Here is a 16,030-nt window from a genome sequence, read left to right as displayed (position 1 = left end):
AAAATCCTCTCAGCTTTCGGGCTGTTATGACCTGGCCAAAAGAAACAGTTTCCTCTCAGTTACTGCAAAGAATTTGCAAAAAAAATTAGATAAATCAACAGCCCTTTCCAAACTTCAGTCACATTCAAGCTGACAGTATGTTGTTATGTTGTTGCGTAAAGACATTCACATGAAAAAAAATTAAAAACCTACTAATGTCCTCCTTTCTTTCCAGTTGCTCGTTAAATTCATACTCCCCAGCATTACTTCATTCTTACGAGGGTCTCTGACTATATAAAGTGTGCGAAAATTGCAAAAATCAGATGCGACACATTTTCCAAATGAGTCATCCCTTTTAATTGCAGGTGTCAAAAGTAACACTGTTTTTTTCTGATAAAATGCACAGCAGTGTCACCTCTCGATGGAATTTACAAAGGGACTAATTTTATTTGTGGTGTACACATAATCACGTAGATTCTTGTTGGCATAACTGCAGGCATTTTCTACAGCAATACATATTAGCAAAAACTTCCGAAAAGGAAGGACAAGCACAGTATGAAGAAACGGCACCAAGCACCAAGACAATCAACAAGCAGTGGAGCGGTGAGCCAAGGTATAAATATGGAGGGACTGATTAGCAGAGTAAACAGGTGAGCAGAGGGATGGAGAAGATCAGGTGATGCAGCAAGTGGTGGAGTGGCTAATCTGAAGAGGCATCAGAGTGGATAATAGCAGTTCAACAATCAGAATGAACAAATAAATCAATGACAAAAAAACAAAACAGCGACAGTTTTCTGCTTAAATCTGGCTTGGACGCAACTCCACGGAGGAAAGTTTTTTTTTTTTTAAGCATAGACACGTCGCTAACGAGCAGCATGTCTGTGTATTTTGAAAATGTCTTCTTGTCTGTATCTGCAGTTTCAGAAAATAGCAAAATGTAGTTAATAAGCTCAAACAAATGTGTGTATCTCACACATGCTAAATTCACAGTGGGCAGCTACACGCCAGAGGCTGTGGGCGAGTTTCCATTCATTTATTTTAAGGCACATTGGAAATTTGCACATTACAAAACCTTGATCCCCCTGAAAGTGACACTTACCAGTTTAAACATCTGGCTGGATCTGCACCTCCGACATCCACATTACTGTCAGAGAATGGTATAAAACTGGTATTGGTTCGCCTCAGCTTCAGCTTTTTGAATGCAGGAATGATGACTCTGTTTTTCAAGCTTCTTGGTCACTAAGCAGGTTGTTTGGGTATTTTGATCTAATTCGCCAAACTTCTTTGGAGCAGGTAGCTTCTTTATTGAAATGTTACTGTGGAAATATCTGAAGCAAGCCATGCATCACACACTGTAAAACTAGAGTTTAACTAGCTCAAAATAACCCAAATGAGAATGGCCCAAGAACAGCAAAGATATTCTTGTAACTCTACACACAATAACTGTGGCCAAATACTGTTACAACAGGAGTTTCAGCACAAATCCAATGTTTGTAGCAGTGGCACTGCTGTAGCCATGGTAGATGTGTTCGTGGTTCTATGAATGGCGATGCTAGTCTGGGCTACCACTTTGGTCCAAAGTGAAATACATTAGCAACTATTCCCTCTATTGCCATGGCAGTTTGTGCAAATATTCATGGTATATGGATATTTATAGATAAATCCTGAGGCCTTTGATGAGCTCCTGACTTTTCTTCTTGTGCCACCATGTGGTTGTCACTATTGGGTTTAATGAAATATCTCAACAACTCTAGGATAGATTGGATGGATATGGTCCCCCTCAAGTATAATAACTTCTCATCTCGGGTCATTATCAGGTCCAAATGTGTTTACTTCACAATCTTTGTCTTATCATATCCATCCATCCATCCAATCTGCTGCTTATCCCAGTTTGGTCACAGTGACAGCAGGTGAAGCCCAGACATCCCTGAAAAACTTTCTAGATCCTCTTGGGGGATCAAAAGGTGTATCCAAGCCAAGCTAGATATATAATCCATCCAGCCTGTTCAGCATCTACACCGGGGTCTCCTACCAGTTGGAGGTCCCTAGACAACCTCCAATGGAGGCATCCTAATTAGATGCCTGAAGCATCTCCACTGGTTCCTTCAAAGGCAATGGAGCAGCAGCTCAACTCTGAGCTCACCCCAGATGTCGCAGCTCTTTACCCTGTCGAAGGCAGAGCCCGGCCACCCATTTTAGCGTATTGTATCCGCAATCCTATTCTTTCGGTCGCTACCCAACGCTCATGACCATCTGTGAGGGTCAGAACATAGATGACTGGTAACTCAGAAGCTTTGCCTCCCAGCTCCTTTGTCACCAAAAGGGTCCGGTACAACGGTTGCTTTACAGCTGAGATAGCATCGATCCGCCTCTCAATCTCCCGCTCTATCCTACACTTACTCGTTAACAATTTTGATTATTTGATTATCTTGATAGTGTAACACTGGCGCTATAGTAGAATACAGTGTGTGTACAGGGTTGATGTATTTGTCAGTTGTATTTAGACAGTAATTCTTTCCTGAAAAACATTCTACTTTACTTGGATTTTTCATCTTCTTGGCTGACTTTATGAACAAACAGCAGCTGTTACTCCTGTAGAGATTTCTCATGTGGGATACATTTTGGCTCGGGACTCCGTTAGATAATTCAATAACGTTTAATATGATTTAGAGAACTCCAAAACTAAGCTGCGCAATAAATTAAATGGCCTTTAGCAAGGTTCACATATTGCCATCTACTGTACGTGTAAACTGGGTTTAATATTTGTGGTTCACTGTTTAATCTTTCACCAGGGGCTGGCATGTGGAATTGGATGCATTATAATACCAAACTTGGAAAATAGTTGTGAGACTAAAGCAGAGGTGACACAGTAAAAGAGAAACATACGTGGGAGAGAAACACAGAAAGATAGTGTAGACTTATTACATCTGTAGAGCAGACTGACATTTTATTAGGAACTCCCGGTTCTCTCTTGTTCACATGACATGGGTTATTACAAGGGCAACATTTTTCGGGTCCCATTTGAAATGTCACAGGCAGGTCCAGCACAGCGCTCAGGAGAACCTGTGAAACACAATTACGAAGAAGTTTTTACTCTCAAACATCTCTGCTTTGATAGAAATGAAAATGGATTTTTTTTTTTGTCTCACTTGAATTCTAACTTCTCAAGAAAGAGCTGAAAGTATTGGAAAACACTGAGTTGGAGAGCTGGTTATGAATATTAAAATGTTTTACACTTTCTGGATGGAGCAGGTGTCCTTTAGGAATTAATGAAATTTTTCTGTTCAATAATAGTTACATTATGGATCACAGATTGATTTAGTTACATTAAAAAGTAGAAGGGCACAGAGTGCAAACCTCTGTTAGGGCGAAAAGTCTTCTGTGGTTAATAAAATTTACCATACATTTTAGTGTACATATGTAAATATGAAAAGCTTGTACTATAACATCACCAACAAGTAACAAAACAGTTGTTACCAAAATCTGTAGGACTTTGTTTACAACTTTAGTGATGTTACAAATAAAAAATGTCCAGCTCTCCCCTACAAAACCACCAATTTTGCAATGTTAATGAAAGTGAAAAATAACTTAATCCATCCCCCGTGATTCAGATGTGCTCAAAAGTTTAACGGATTCCTTTCTTGGATCACGTTACAAATGTCTGGGAACTTTCATGAAAATCAGACTGTTAGTTTTCTTGTAATCCTACTGACAAACAGACAAACAAACAAATAAACCCAACCGAAAACATAACCTCCTTGGTGGAGGAAATAATAACCTTAGGTTACAAAACAAGCTGCGTACAAACAGGTTGCAGGTACAAGCACATAAATTAACTTGACCCACACTGATAAATATCACTGTGCTGTAGAGCTGCAAATATTATTCAGTTAATCCATTAGTCAATTGGCAAAATGGTACCCTGCATCCATTTGAATGATCTGATATTAATCTTAGTTGTTTGTTTCAAGCAAAAATGCCAAATATTTTCAGGTTCCAGCTTCTCAAATGTGAAGATCTGATGCTTCTCAGCTGAATGTTTTGGGGTGTTGGACAGACCAAACACCCTTACAACCTCAGGCTGTGGGAAGTTTTAAACTATTGTCTGAAATTTTATGGACAAAATGATTAACCAAGAAAATAATCAACATTAATAGATCAAGAAAATAATGATTAGTTGCAGCCAAGTGCTGCTTCATTGTTTTGATAATAGAGTTCATAGTGTATTCAGTTTAAAACTGTTGTTTGGTGATCTTGGACTGTTCTTATATCTATCACATTTGGGGGAATTAGTTTGCAAACTATTTACAACATAGGCAAAATTTAACACGGGTGTTTAGATTTTTTAAATCTGTAATAAACACAATTTCACAAAATATGTCAGGTAATTATCGTGGAATAAAAAGTAAATTTTCCCCTGTGAAATAGAGTGGAATTATAAAGAATCAGATCATGGAAAAACTTAAGTGGAGTGCAGAAATGCAGTAAGTAATTGCACTTTCCACCTCAAGACAGGACTCAGGGTATGTCAGTAGGTGGTGCAGCTGAAAGTCTTAGTGGGAATTAAATCCAACAAAAACAACAACGCATTTCACCAGTACTATGTGTGCTAACAGTGGGACAGCCCTGACGCTCTCCCTGATCAGGAGATAGAATTACTTACAAGGATGAGGAAGTTGAATAACTGATGCACTCCAATACACTTAACTCAGAAACTTCTGGGCCCATGTGTCGCATAGTTTTATCACCAGAGTAATCAGAATAATAATTGGGTGCCAGACAGGAAAATAATACAAATTCTACCCTGTCAATTTAAGAATTGGTTCTAATGTCCAGGAAGATGACTGAGGAAAGAGTTTCTACAGATGAAAACAAGTAAGAGTCATGTCCCTTAAATATCCATCCATTATCAATACCCGCTTTATCCTGAACAGGGTCATGCAGGGGCTGGAGCCTAGCCCAGCTCCCTTTTGGGCAAAGGCAGGGTACCCTTTGGACAGGTCGCCAGTCCCAGGGCTAACACATAGAGACAGACGGAAACAAACACTATTCACACTCTCATTAAGACCTAAGGGCTGTGAGGCGACAATGCTAACCACTGCGGCACGCCCCTCCCTCAAATATAGTGAGGCTAAATTGGATTTTAGTCTTGTAAAACTTTAGTCAATAGACCAAATTGTGTTTCACCCTTGATGGATCTCTCACTGTATTATTTTTTCATCTAAAAGTTCTGGATTGTTAATTTTGAGGGACAGACAATGAGGGACATGTTCTCAACAATTCCCAGTGTCAGGAAGTGTTGAAATGAAATCACATTTTCAGACTGATAAAAAAAAAAAAAGTTTAGATTATATCCAGGTAATACCAAACACCTCAGCTCCTAAGAGCTCTGCGAAGGAGGAGTGGAGTTTAGGAGAAAATGCAAAGGTGACAGAAAACCTTTCACAGAATTGATACAATGCCACAGATTGAATTTTGTCTGTGGTGTCCATTGATCCTTTCTTAAATATGTCTCCTCATTTGTTTCTCAATGAAGTAAAGCAGTTACACTTTTACTACTATTTCGCAGTTTTAATTTAATCCTTACAAAAAAACCTGCAAACCTTTGTAGGGGAACAACTGTATCTACCCATGTCCCTATACAAACATAAGCCTAACTATATCTAACAAGCACTCCTTTGTCTCTTTTGATTGTGGGGGAGCTGACAGTACCCTCCTGAGTCTGCCATCACTCAAAGCTGCTTTGATCAAAGTGCTGTCTCCTCCCTACCTCTTTAAATTACAAGACCACTCTGCACTCTGGGTCAGACTCTCTGTACTCTTTATTGTCTGAATCTTTCTGGAGAAAGCTTTGACTAAAGGACCTTAAAGACAAATTTTGACTCAGACTCATCATTTCCCGATTTCCACCACACCTTGTAAGCCAATAAAACAATGTTAGTCAGAAGTGATGTTGCTGACAGCATACTCATTTTATTATTAACCTATTACCCAGTACCCATAAAAATCTAATAATGACAAGACAAGCATGTTCAAGACACTGTATTGAGGCGCAAAAACAAGAAAAAGATCAAATCCCAAGAGAGGAAGCTTCAGCAAAATTCTACGTTTCAAATGGAGCACACCGAACAAAACCTATCTCAAAAAACTGAGGACAATATTACGGTTTTGTACTATAGTTTGCAATACATTGTGGGCTTCTCTATTTGAATCAACAGCAGAGCAGCCCAAAACAGTAATGTCATTCAGAGGTCATTCAGTCAGAGGTGGAAGCAGTTTTTAGTAGATCAAAAGCTCTAAGCTGTATGCCTGAACTATAGCCACTTTAGCCAAGTGATTCCTCCTACGTCATTGTTGAGTTTGTCCAAAGGGCAACAATAACAAAAGAGCATTAGTCTATGTGCTTTTTGTGGATGTAGCTTCTGGGTCTGAAAAGTGAGGCCGATGCAGAAGTGCCTTAAAGTGCAATGCCACCGAGTGCTACTCGGTGTTAGGCTCCAAAAAGCCTCTGGCACCATAAACTCCCATTCAACTTCTCTCGTGAAATATAAAGCAAATAATTTGTTTTATTATGGTGTCATTCACTAAGGTCACTCCTTATTAGTGCTATGGTGCTCCATCTGATAAATAATCCCATCATTAATAAGATATTCGGCCGCAAAAAGCGGCATTTCTGGGGGCGTGTCTGAGCAGTGGTGCAGTCAGGTTTCCGCTATAAGTGGGTGACAAAGTGTTCTCGGGTTCTCAATTGGATCGAATCAAAATCATCACTCAATCCTTCTCAGCTCGTCCAAATATGGTCACTTCTGACTCCAAAATAGCAAGATGGTGATGGCGAAAAAATCCAAACTCGAAGCTTGAGAATGGCAGTTCACAAAGCAATGGGTGTCATCACTTACAGTTGCCGCTTGGACAAACCAATCATAGACGCTAGAAAGGGCTTTTTTTTGCAAGTTTTGTTGCCACCATAAATTCTCTTACACGCGTGGAAGGGAAGGGTGAGGCGAGGGATGTTCATTTGGTTGCAATCTGCAACCTCATGGCTTGATGCCGCTAAACCTCCACACTGCTCCCTTAGGTATGGTTTATTTGACAGACAGTGTACGAATTGAAAATGTCCATTTTGGCTTTACTCAGAGGTTGCCCTGCAATTGACAATCCTCAAAATCTAAAAGACAGTGTTTCTCATAAGGTCTGCAATTTGTATTTTTCGACAACTTAAAACAGAATATTTCAACATGCTGTAATCACTTCTCTGTGGCTTCAAGGTGAGCTCGCTATTCCCTCCGGTGGCATCGATTCCAATTCTACCGCTGCCAAGTGGTGATGTGTACCAAGTGGTACACATTAACAGGTTGGAAATGGGTGTGCGTGTGCGCCTGCATGTGTATACACAGTGGGTGTGATGAGCACATAAATCCTGTTTTCAGAATCTCATTCTGACACCTGTTTTTACAGCGGTGGCTGCAGAATAATTTGACCCAGGTATTCCACCAACATGATGCGATTACTCTCACCAGAGAGCTCATCATCTGGCATCGTGTCTGTGATGTCTTTGAAGGGGAGGGTGAGGCGAGGGATGTTTATTTGGTTGCAGTTTGCAACCAAATTAACCAAAAGTACAAGGTACTGCAACAAAGAGCACTAATTACACTGAGGGGGGATGATTACAAATAAGGAATGAGGGACATGTTGGTCTGATACTGTGATCATGAGCCTGCAGTAAAGCCAGCTTTTTGACAAAGAATAAAACACAGCTCCACTATATAGGCTGAAAAAGATGAGCAAAGGCAAGAGAAATCAACACCTCCTCACACATACAGTGTAACATTTACCTCTTTATCTTAACATTTTGCAGTTTGTTTTGATTTTTATCCTTCACTAGTGTGTAAGACACTTTTTGACAACCTTATTATTCTTTCAGGTGCTGTGTAATAAAATTCTAACTGAATTCTCTTTACTTTTTGTGCCATAAAATATTGACTGCAATGGTGCTGGCGCTACAAAGATATGTTCCTAGTTTTTAAAAGAGGATGATAAAATCTTGTTGGACATATTTATGGGAGCTGCAGTTCTCTGGGTGGGTGCTTCCCCTGGCAACGCTGAAAGCTGTGCTGTGCTACTGACTGAAGCGTGTCAGACTGTATAGCTTATACAAAACTTGTTCTCCCTTTTTTAATATGCCCATATACCTCTGGTTATGCCTCGGTAATAAAAACAGCTGTTACTGTCACATGCTAGGTTCACATGCTCGCCCAATAAAGCCGGCTAAGCATGTTTAAATATGGATGTTGCTGCAAAGCTTCACACACATAAATAACCCGATAACACAGACGACCTAAACAATCAGCACAGTTACAAAGTGGACACCCAAGATTAGTCTGACCAATTCAGGATTTCACCAAATGTGCAATATGGTCATAATGTCCTCGGTGAGTGAGTGGAGTGGGCTGGTGGAAATCACCTGCTCCTGAACGTGGCCAAGACCAGAGAGATGGTGGTCGACTTCAGGAGGAAGACAACAGCTTCACGACCGCTGAGGATGTGGACATGGTGAAGTACAAGTCCCTGTGTGTCTCCATCGACAACAGACTGAACTGGAAGACCAACCTCAACGCTGTCTACAAGAAGGTGATGAGTCGACTCTTTTTCTTGAGGAAACTTCGATCCTTCAATGTGTGCAGCAAGATGTTGGAGATGTTCTACCAGTCTGTTGTGGCCAGTGCATTGTACTTCTCCGTAGTCTGCTGGGGGAGCAGCATTGGAGCCGGCGACACCAACAGACTTAACAAACTGGTTAAGAAGGCCGGCTCCATCATTGGCTGTCAACTGGACAGTCTGGATAAGGTGGTGGAGAGGAGGACGCTGAAGAAACTGTTATCCATATTGAATAATCCTGACCACCCCTCTGGCCAAATCTGTCCTTCACCATTAACACTGTTGTTTAATTTAATTTAATTCTATTTTATTCGTTTATACTGTGCATTTTTACATTATTTATACTTTTACTACCTCTATTTTTATTCTGTAATTAGGGCCCGAGCACTGAAAGTGCAAAAGCCCTATGGTTATTCAAGTAATATTTTTTTTTTATTGCTTTTGCTGTATCTTCCTATGCTGCTGTAATGAAAAAGTGTCCCCTCCTGGGATCAATAAAGTATATCTACAGTGCATCCGGAAAATATTCACAGCGCTTCACTTTTTCCACATTTTGTTATATTACAGCCTTATTCCAAAATGGATTAAATTCATTTTTTCCCTCAAAATTCTACACACAATACCCCATAATGACAATGTGAAATACATTTTTTTTTAAATTTTTGCAAATCTATTAAAAATCAAAAACGAAAAAAATCACATGTACATAAGTATTCACAGTCTTTGCCATTACACTCAAAATTGAGCTCAGGTGCATCCTGTTTCCACTGATCATCCTTGAGATGTTTCTACAACTTGATTGGAGTCCACCCGTGGTAAATTCAGTTGATTGGACATGATTTGGAAAGACACACACCGTCTATATAAGGTCCCACAGTTGACAGTGCATGTCAGAGCACAAACCAAGCCATGAAGTCCAAAGAATTGTCTGTAGACCTCCGAGACAGGATTGTATCGAGGCACAGATCTGGGGAAGGGTACAGAAAAATGTCTGCAGCATTGAAGGTCCCAATGAGCACAGTGGCCTCCATCATCCGTAAATGGAAGAAGTTTGGAACCACCAGGACTCTTCCTAGAGTTGGCCGCCCGGCCAAACTGAGCGATCGGGGGAGAAGGGCCTTAGTCAGGGAGGTGACCAAGAACCCGATGGTCACTCTGACAGAGCTCCAGCGTTGCTCTGTGAAGAGAGGAGAACCTTCCAGAAGGACAACCATCTCTGCAGCACTCCACCAAGCAGGCCTGTATGGTAGAGTGACCAGACAGAAGCCACTCCTCAGTAAAAGGCACATGACAGCCCACCTGGAGTTTACCAAAAGGCACCTGAAGGACTCTCAGACCATGAGAAACTAAATTCTCTGGTCTGATGAAACAAAGATTGAACTCTTTGGCCTGAATGCCAAGCGTCATGTTTGGAGGAAACCAGGCACCGCTCATCACCTGGCCAATACCATCTCTACGGTGAAGCATGGTGGTGGCAGCATCATGCTGTGGGGATGTTTTTCAGCAGCAGGAACTGGGAGACTAGTCAGGATGGAGGGAAAGATGAATGCAGCAATGTACAGAGACATCCTTGATGAAAACCTTCTCCAGAACGCTCTGGACCTCAGACTGGGGCGTTGCAGAGCGTTAAGATGTCATAGTGAAGCTGACCTTTGACCTTTTGGATATAAAATGTCATCACTTCATCAGCTCATTTTATTTACACAGAAATGTGTAACCCTGGTTACGTTTAAAGATTAGAAAGGTGATGTGGACCAGTATCAGAAAGAACTATGAATGAACTTTTCATGAACTGTATTAACAACTGCAGCACAGATGGTTAAACAACAAATGGCAAAATGCTCCCCCCGACCCCCTCAAAAAAAAATAAAAAAATAACAAACTAAGATAATAAAGTGCGCACAACTAAAACTAATAAATGTCTCTGGCTCCAGTCTGTGATTGTCAATTAGCTGATTGATTGCTGGCTCGATCCATGTTTGTGTTTTTGTCCATCCTACCACACCGTGAAGTGAAGAAGGGAAGTCCACTCTCAAATAGTTGTTAGTCTGAACGATCCTCCTTGAGGACTCGTAGGTCAGCTCGCCATCCAGTTAATTGGAACATCTTCTCTGTCGCTGGATTTTCTTCGTGAGCACCCGGACTTGCATCAAATCCGTCATTACCAAAAACCTGACCTACAGACAGATCCCACATTCATGAACAGTTACATTCACACATCGTTAACACACAGGTCTCGTTTTGCTGCTACCCTTAGCGTGAACGTCAGCAGTTGCTAAAATAACCTCTGGTTCAAATCTCATTGTCGACCATCTCTGTTGTGCAAAGCTCAAGTTCGGTACTGAATTAATTGAAAAACTCCTAACTTAAAGTTGTTGGTCTTCACAACCGGAAATGACCTTGATTCAAGGTTTAAGACGACATTCATCAGTCCAATATCTTTTCTCACAAAGCACACAGTAATTTCAACAGTGAATCGATGAAGCTCCGTGACAACTCCACAAGTGAATAAAACCAACAAAATAAACAATTATACAGCTAAGCTTTCTTTAAATCTCTCCTGTACAGAATTATATGGCGTCAGAGTAACATCACTTGACCTTTACACGGTTGTGTTCATAGTTCACGAGCACAGAATCACGATTTTGCAAGCCGCGTTTCCCTCACACCACATGCTAACGCTACTGGCATTTAACATTGCAAAAGTGAGCATAGCCGTTGTTGGATTTTTTTTTTTTTTTTCCGCTTGTTTTCGAGAGGAGGGGTTACGTTACTTCCTGGGTCTGTCTACCAGGATGATGCAGTGAAGATTTAGATGTGGTGATTGTGGTTTAACAGTTATGAATACATTTTCACTGAATATACTGCATAGTTTAACCAACGGACGTGTTATAGCTAATGAAACAGAGGATATGGAAGGGAAACTTAACAGTTTTGCAGCGGAGTGTGTGACACATATTCTGGCAAAATTGTCTACATAACACTTGTTAGTTACTGCATTTAAAGGTGAATGTTAGAGCCGAGGACAGTGTTTAATTTCCCCTCATTTAGCCTTAAGTGGTACCAGAATGATTTTTGAATGTCAATTCAAACAATTTAAGTTGTTCATTGTCTGTTTTGCCTTTTACCATATGTCTACCATTACATAAAATGGCCATATTTAAGCCCTGGTTTCCATATTGATCACTGAGCTATAAACCACTTTGTATTTATTTCTTTTGGAGGCAGTTTGTTAGATGTGATTTGGTTGAATAAGTGGCTGATTACAATATATTTTATGATTCTGCATGCTTTACTTTATGGAGATCATCTGAATTGATTATGTAAATTGCATTTAGGCCCCCACTAGCCATCAGTATTGCCATGAATCTTAAAACTTGACTTGATGTTTATACTGAACTTTTTCCTTGAGCATAACTAACAGAAATGATATTATGGGATAAGGGGATAAACATGGAAGCAAATTAATTAAAAAAAAAACTAAAAAAAAAACTGAATAGCACACTTTAAAGGTGGGGAAAGAAGGACGTGGTAGAAAAAGAAGACAGGGGCAAGCCGAACAGCAGTGAGTGTTTTTCATGAACTGTACAAGGGAGAGAAAGGAGCAGAGGGAACAAATAAAAAAATGATGTTCTTGTTTTGAAAGGTTTTCAAATTTCACAAGGTCCTACCTGATCAAACAACTCACTGTTGACGCAGTACTTATTCTCTCCATCCTTGAAATACAATTTTGAGGGTTTTAAATGTAACAACTTCCGTTGCGAGAGAATATTTTTTTTTACTGATAATCCATCTCCTCGTCCAGCCGTCATTGACAAGCTGCTCGCTTTGGTGTTTCTGTGTGCATTTGAGAATTATGAGACATATCTAACACCATACCCCTCCATCTGGCCTGTAAAACCCTTTATTCTCTCCAAACTACCATGCACAGAGCAAAGAGAAGCGCTGTATGTTACAGAATGAACTTTCTGACCTTATATGGTATTTTGTTTTGTTAACATTTCATTATAATGAGGATTTCATGCTCACTTAGAACATCTGTTATTTGTATTACATCATATTCCATCAAATTCCATGTTCAATACACTGAAACACTGGAAATGTCAAGGTAATGGATACATAAAAAAAATAAGTGGAAGTAATGTTAGCCTAATTTACTTGAATCATTCAACAATTTACACATGCTGCCATTTTGATTTGATCTGTAATTGTATCTAAGGGCGGCACAGTGGTGCAGTGGTTAGCATTGTCGCCTCACTGCAAAACGGTTCCGGGTTCGAATCCGGTCCTGAGTCTTTCTGTGCGGAGTTTGCATGTTCTCCCTGTGCCCGCGTGGGTTCTCTCCGGGTGCTCCGGCTTCCTCCCAACATCCAAAAACATGCACCTCAGTTTAATTGGTGGTTCTAGAAATTGCCCTTAGGTGTGAATGGTCTTTGTTTCCGTCAGTCTCTGTGTGGCCTGGGAGGGAGGCTGTAGCTCAGTCGGTAGAGTGGGTTGCACACTAATTGGAAGGTTGGTAGCTCGGTCCCCAGCTCCCCCCGCCCACATGCCCAGGCGTCCTTGAGCAAGACACTGAACCCTAAATTGCTCTCGATGGTGTACCATCGGTATGTTGTAAGTCGCTTTGGATAAAAGCTTCAGCTAAATGTAATGTAACACCTAGTTTTGATTTATGCATTTTTATATCTATTAACTGTACTTTTTTCCCAATAATTTCACTGTAAACTGAATATAATCATAAACATATGCAGGCACATATGTGTAAAAACACACAGAGTACACAAGTCAAATACTTAATGAACGTTTTCTAAATTAAAGCACCTTGAATGATTTTAGTGACCAATACGTGTGCATAATTAGGATGCATATAACCACTTCGTGTGCATGAGTAATCAGAACATAATATGGCATTTTGAACCGAATTAGGAGTCTCATGATAATATGTAACAGAGAAATTGCTCAGATTAGGTTGTATTTGTTCCACAGTTGTTGCCGAGACTGGTTAGTTTTAGAGGACAGTATGTCTTTGAGTTTCTATACTGGAGATACATTCCTGACTGATAGAGAGGGCCAGAGTTGGAGAGATCAGGAAAGCAGTAAACCACTTAAACAAAAGTATTTAGAAAGGCTGAGCACATGTGGATACTGAACATCTATCCATTCACGGAGTTGTCAGGGTCATTTCATCCATCAAACGTGTTTGTCATTGCCCGCAACGCAGCATTGTTTAAGTCTTTCTAAATCACTACTGGGCCAGACACACACACCTTTACTCTACCCTCAACCTAACTCTAACCCAAAAACCAAGTCTTAACCCTCAAATAACACGTTGCCGGAGTGAAGAAAATGTGAGCACCTTCTTAGATAAAACACATGTTGGGCTGCTCATAAAGTCAGTACTACTGGGAAATATGTATGTAGATGAGCTCTGTACCGGAATGTCCCTACAAAAGTAGGAAAACAACCTGGAGGAAATATGCCGGGGAGCAGGTTCAGGACCATTAAACTGATTCGCGAATTCTCAAACATGAGAATTAATTTTTCACCGCTTTGTAATTCACCAGCATGAAAGCATCATAATGCATGAGCCAAAAAGCAAGCAGGACAAACAAGCTCAGTGCAATTAGCAATGCAAATATTCCACGGAGAGGGATGACAGAAATTAGCAGACAGCATGACATTGACCAAAAAAGATCAAATTTAAAAAACAGCAGTAAAATAGCCGGCAGTGTCAGCAGCCACATTGACAAAAACACGATGACACAAGACACATGGACTAAATACATGGCTTGTTAATTCTGTCAGTACATATTCAATATTTGAATAGTTGAACTGTGGACGAGATTAATAACTGACAGGGGACTGCAGTGTGAGCTTGATTTATTCCTCAAATAAGCCTTCTGAGAGCATTTGTTGGCAGCTGAAACAAAACATGAGCGGCAGCACAACTATAACATTGTCAAAGCCAAAGCGGAATAGCAAATAAACAGTACAGCACGGACTTCAGTTACATTTGCACAATACCACCGGGGTCGTCTTTGTGCCCACAGAAACATAACGTACCAAGAAATCTGATTGGAGAGCAGCAGCTCCATGCGGGGCAAGAAGGGGAGTAGAAAGCTCAGCCAGAATGAAATACTTCAGACGTGAGACTCATCCCTGACTGATGAGACTTTATTCTCTGATATCAGTGGGTATCAGAGAAACAACAGAAAAGCCCCACAGCAGCTTTTGTGATAATGCTGATCTGAAACACTTTGCGGCTACACAACGAGTGCACAACAGGCCCACCTGTTCTTTTCATGAAATAAATTGGTGAGAGCAATGTCCACTCTTTAATACTTTGTCTAATATCAGTCCGTGGTTCAGTGTATTCCTGGAGTTCAGCGTCTTCTGCTTCAAATACTTATACCTGAAATTTTACCTTCTGACAGCCTCGAGGAAACATGATTTAGCACTTCAGATGTTTTTTTTTTTTTTTTTTTAACGTTTTGCAAACGTAATACGAGGGTTTATCAAAAAGTTCCGAGCCTGTTCCTATTTCATGTGAACACAGCGCAGCATTGTGACTTGCCTGGAGAACAGGGAAGATGAGTAAGTAGCCTACTCAGCTACTAATCAGCCCCTGAGTTACACGTGCTTTTGTGAGAATTCTTTGCCCGCCTAAAACGTGAGCAGAGAGCACACATCAAGTTTTGTGACAAATTATTGGGGAACAGAAAGAAGCAGCAAGGAGCCAAACCTGGCGTGTAAGAGTGATGGCGAGCCATGATCGCGTTGTTGCATGCGGAAAAACTTGTGTTTTCAATGTAGTGTAAGTGGGCGCATTATCATGTTAAAGAACTCAAGTGCCATCGCATGACAATTCACCTCACAGTAGAACTTGGTGTTGACAGTCTGACCCTGGGGGACGAATTCACAGAGCACAGCCCCGTGAACGTCAAAGAAAACTGGTCGGGCGCCTGAGCTGATGCGCCTTTTTCGGTCTTGGAAAGTGACATCCGCCCATCGGAAACACAACTGTCACTCAAAACGCCTCTTCAGAGTCATTGCTTCATTGCCAAAGGCTTTCTAAATAAATGTAAGGGTCTCCGTTGCCAATTTCCAGAGTTTGACACAAAATTGGATGTGCAGCCTGTGCGCATGTACATGTAGAAATTTCCATGCGCACGGACCAGCAGATCCACCCATTAAAAATCTTGGATATATTCAAACAGTTCCAACAGACAATAAGAAGACTTGGGGCAGTGATACATTTGTTGTTTTACACTCCCTTAGACTGGATTTAAAATCAAGCAAAGAAGTTGAATTGTTGACTCATATTTATGCAGACTTAGGACAATGTGACTCAAACACAAAAGATTGAGATCAGGCCTCAGTCCAAATGAGAGGG

General features: G+C 40.7%; 1 protein-coding gene across 3 annotated transcripts in view; it reads right to left on the bottom strand.

Annotated features, from left to right (window-relative positions):
- Positions 1 to 205: 205 nt before the first annotated feature.
- b3glctb (beta 3-glucosyltransferase b) overlaps positions 206 to 16,030 on the bottom strand; it is a 38,467-nt gene continuing 22,642 nt past the window's right edge. For all 3 annotated transcript variants that reach the window (XM_069720144.1, XM_069720160.1, XM_069720169.1), the window contains exon 15: positions 206 to 3,042. In XM_069720144.1, coding sequence (XP_069576245.1) covers positions 2,830 to 3,042 — 213 coding nt within the window. In that variant the 3' untranslated portion in view covers positions 206 to 2,829. The remainder of the gene's footprint in view (positions 3,043 to 16,030) is intronic.

This window comes from Brachyistius frenatus, unplaced genomic scaffold, assembly GCF_029030835.1.
Source record: "Brachyistius frenatus isolate BFR_SWC_R1_liver_20210118 unplaced genomic scaffold, ASM2903083v1 Contig_5, whole genome shotgun sequence".
Lineage (NCBI taxonomy): Eukaryota > Metazoa > Chordata > Actinopteri > Embiotocidae > Brachyistius > Brachyistius frenatus.
This window is presented reverse-complemented; position numbering and strand designations above follow the sequence as displayed.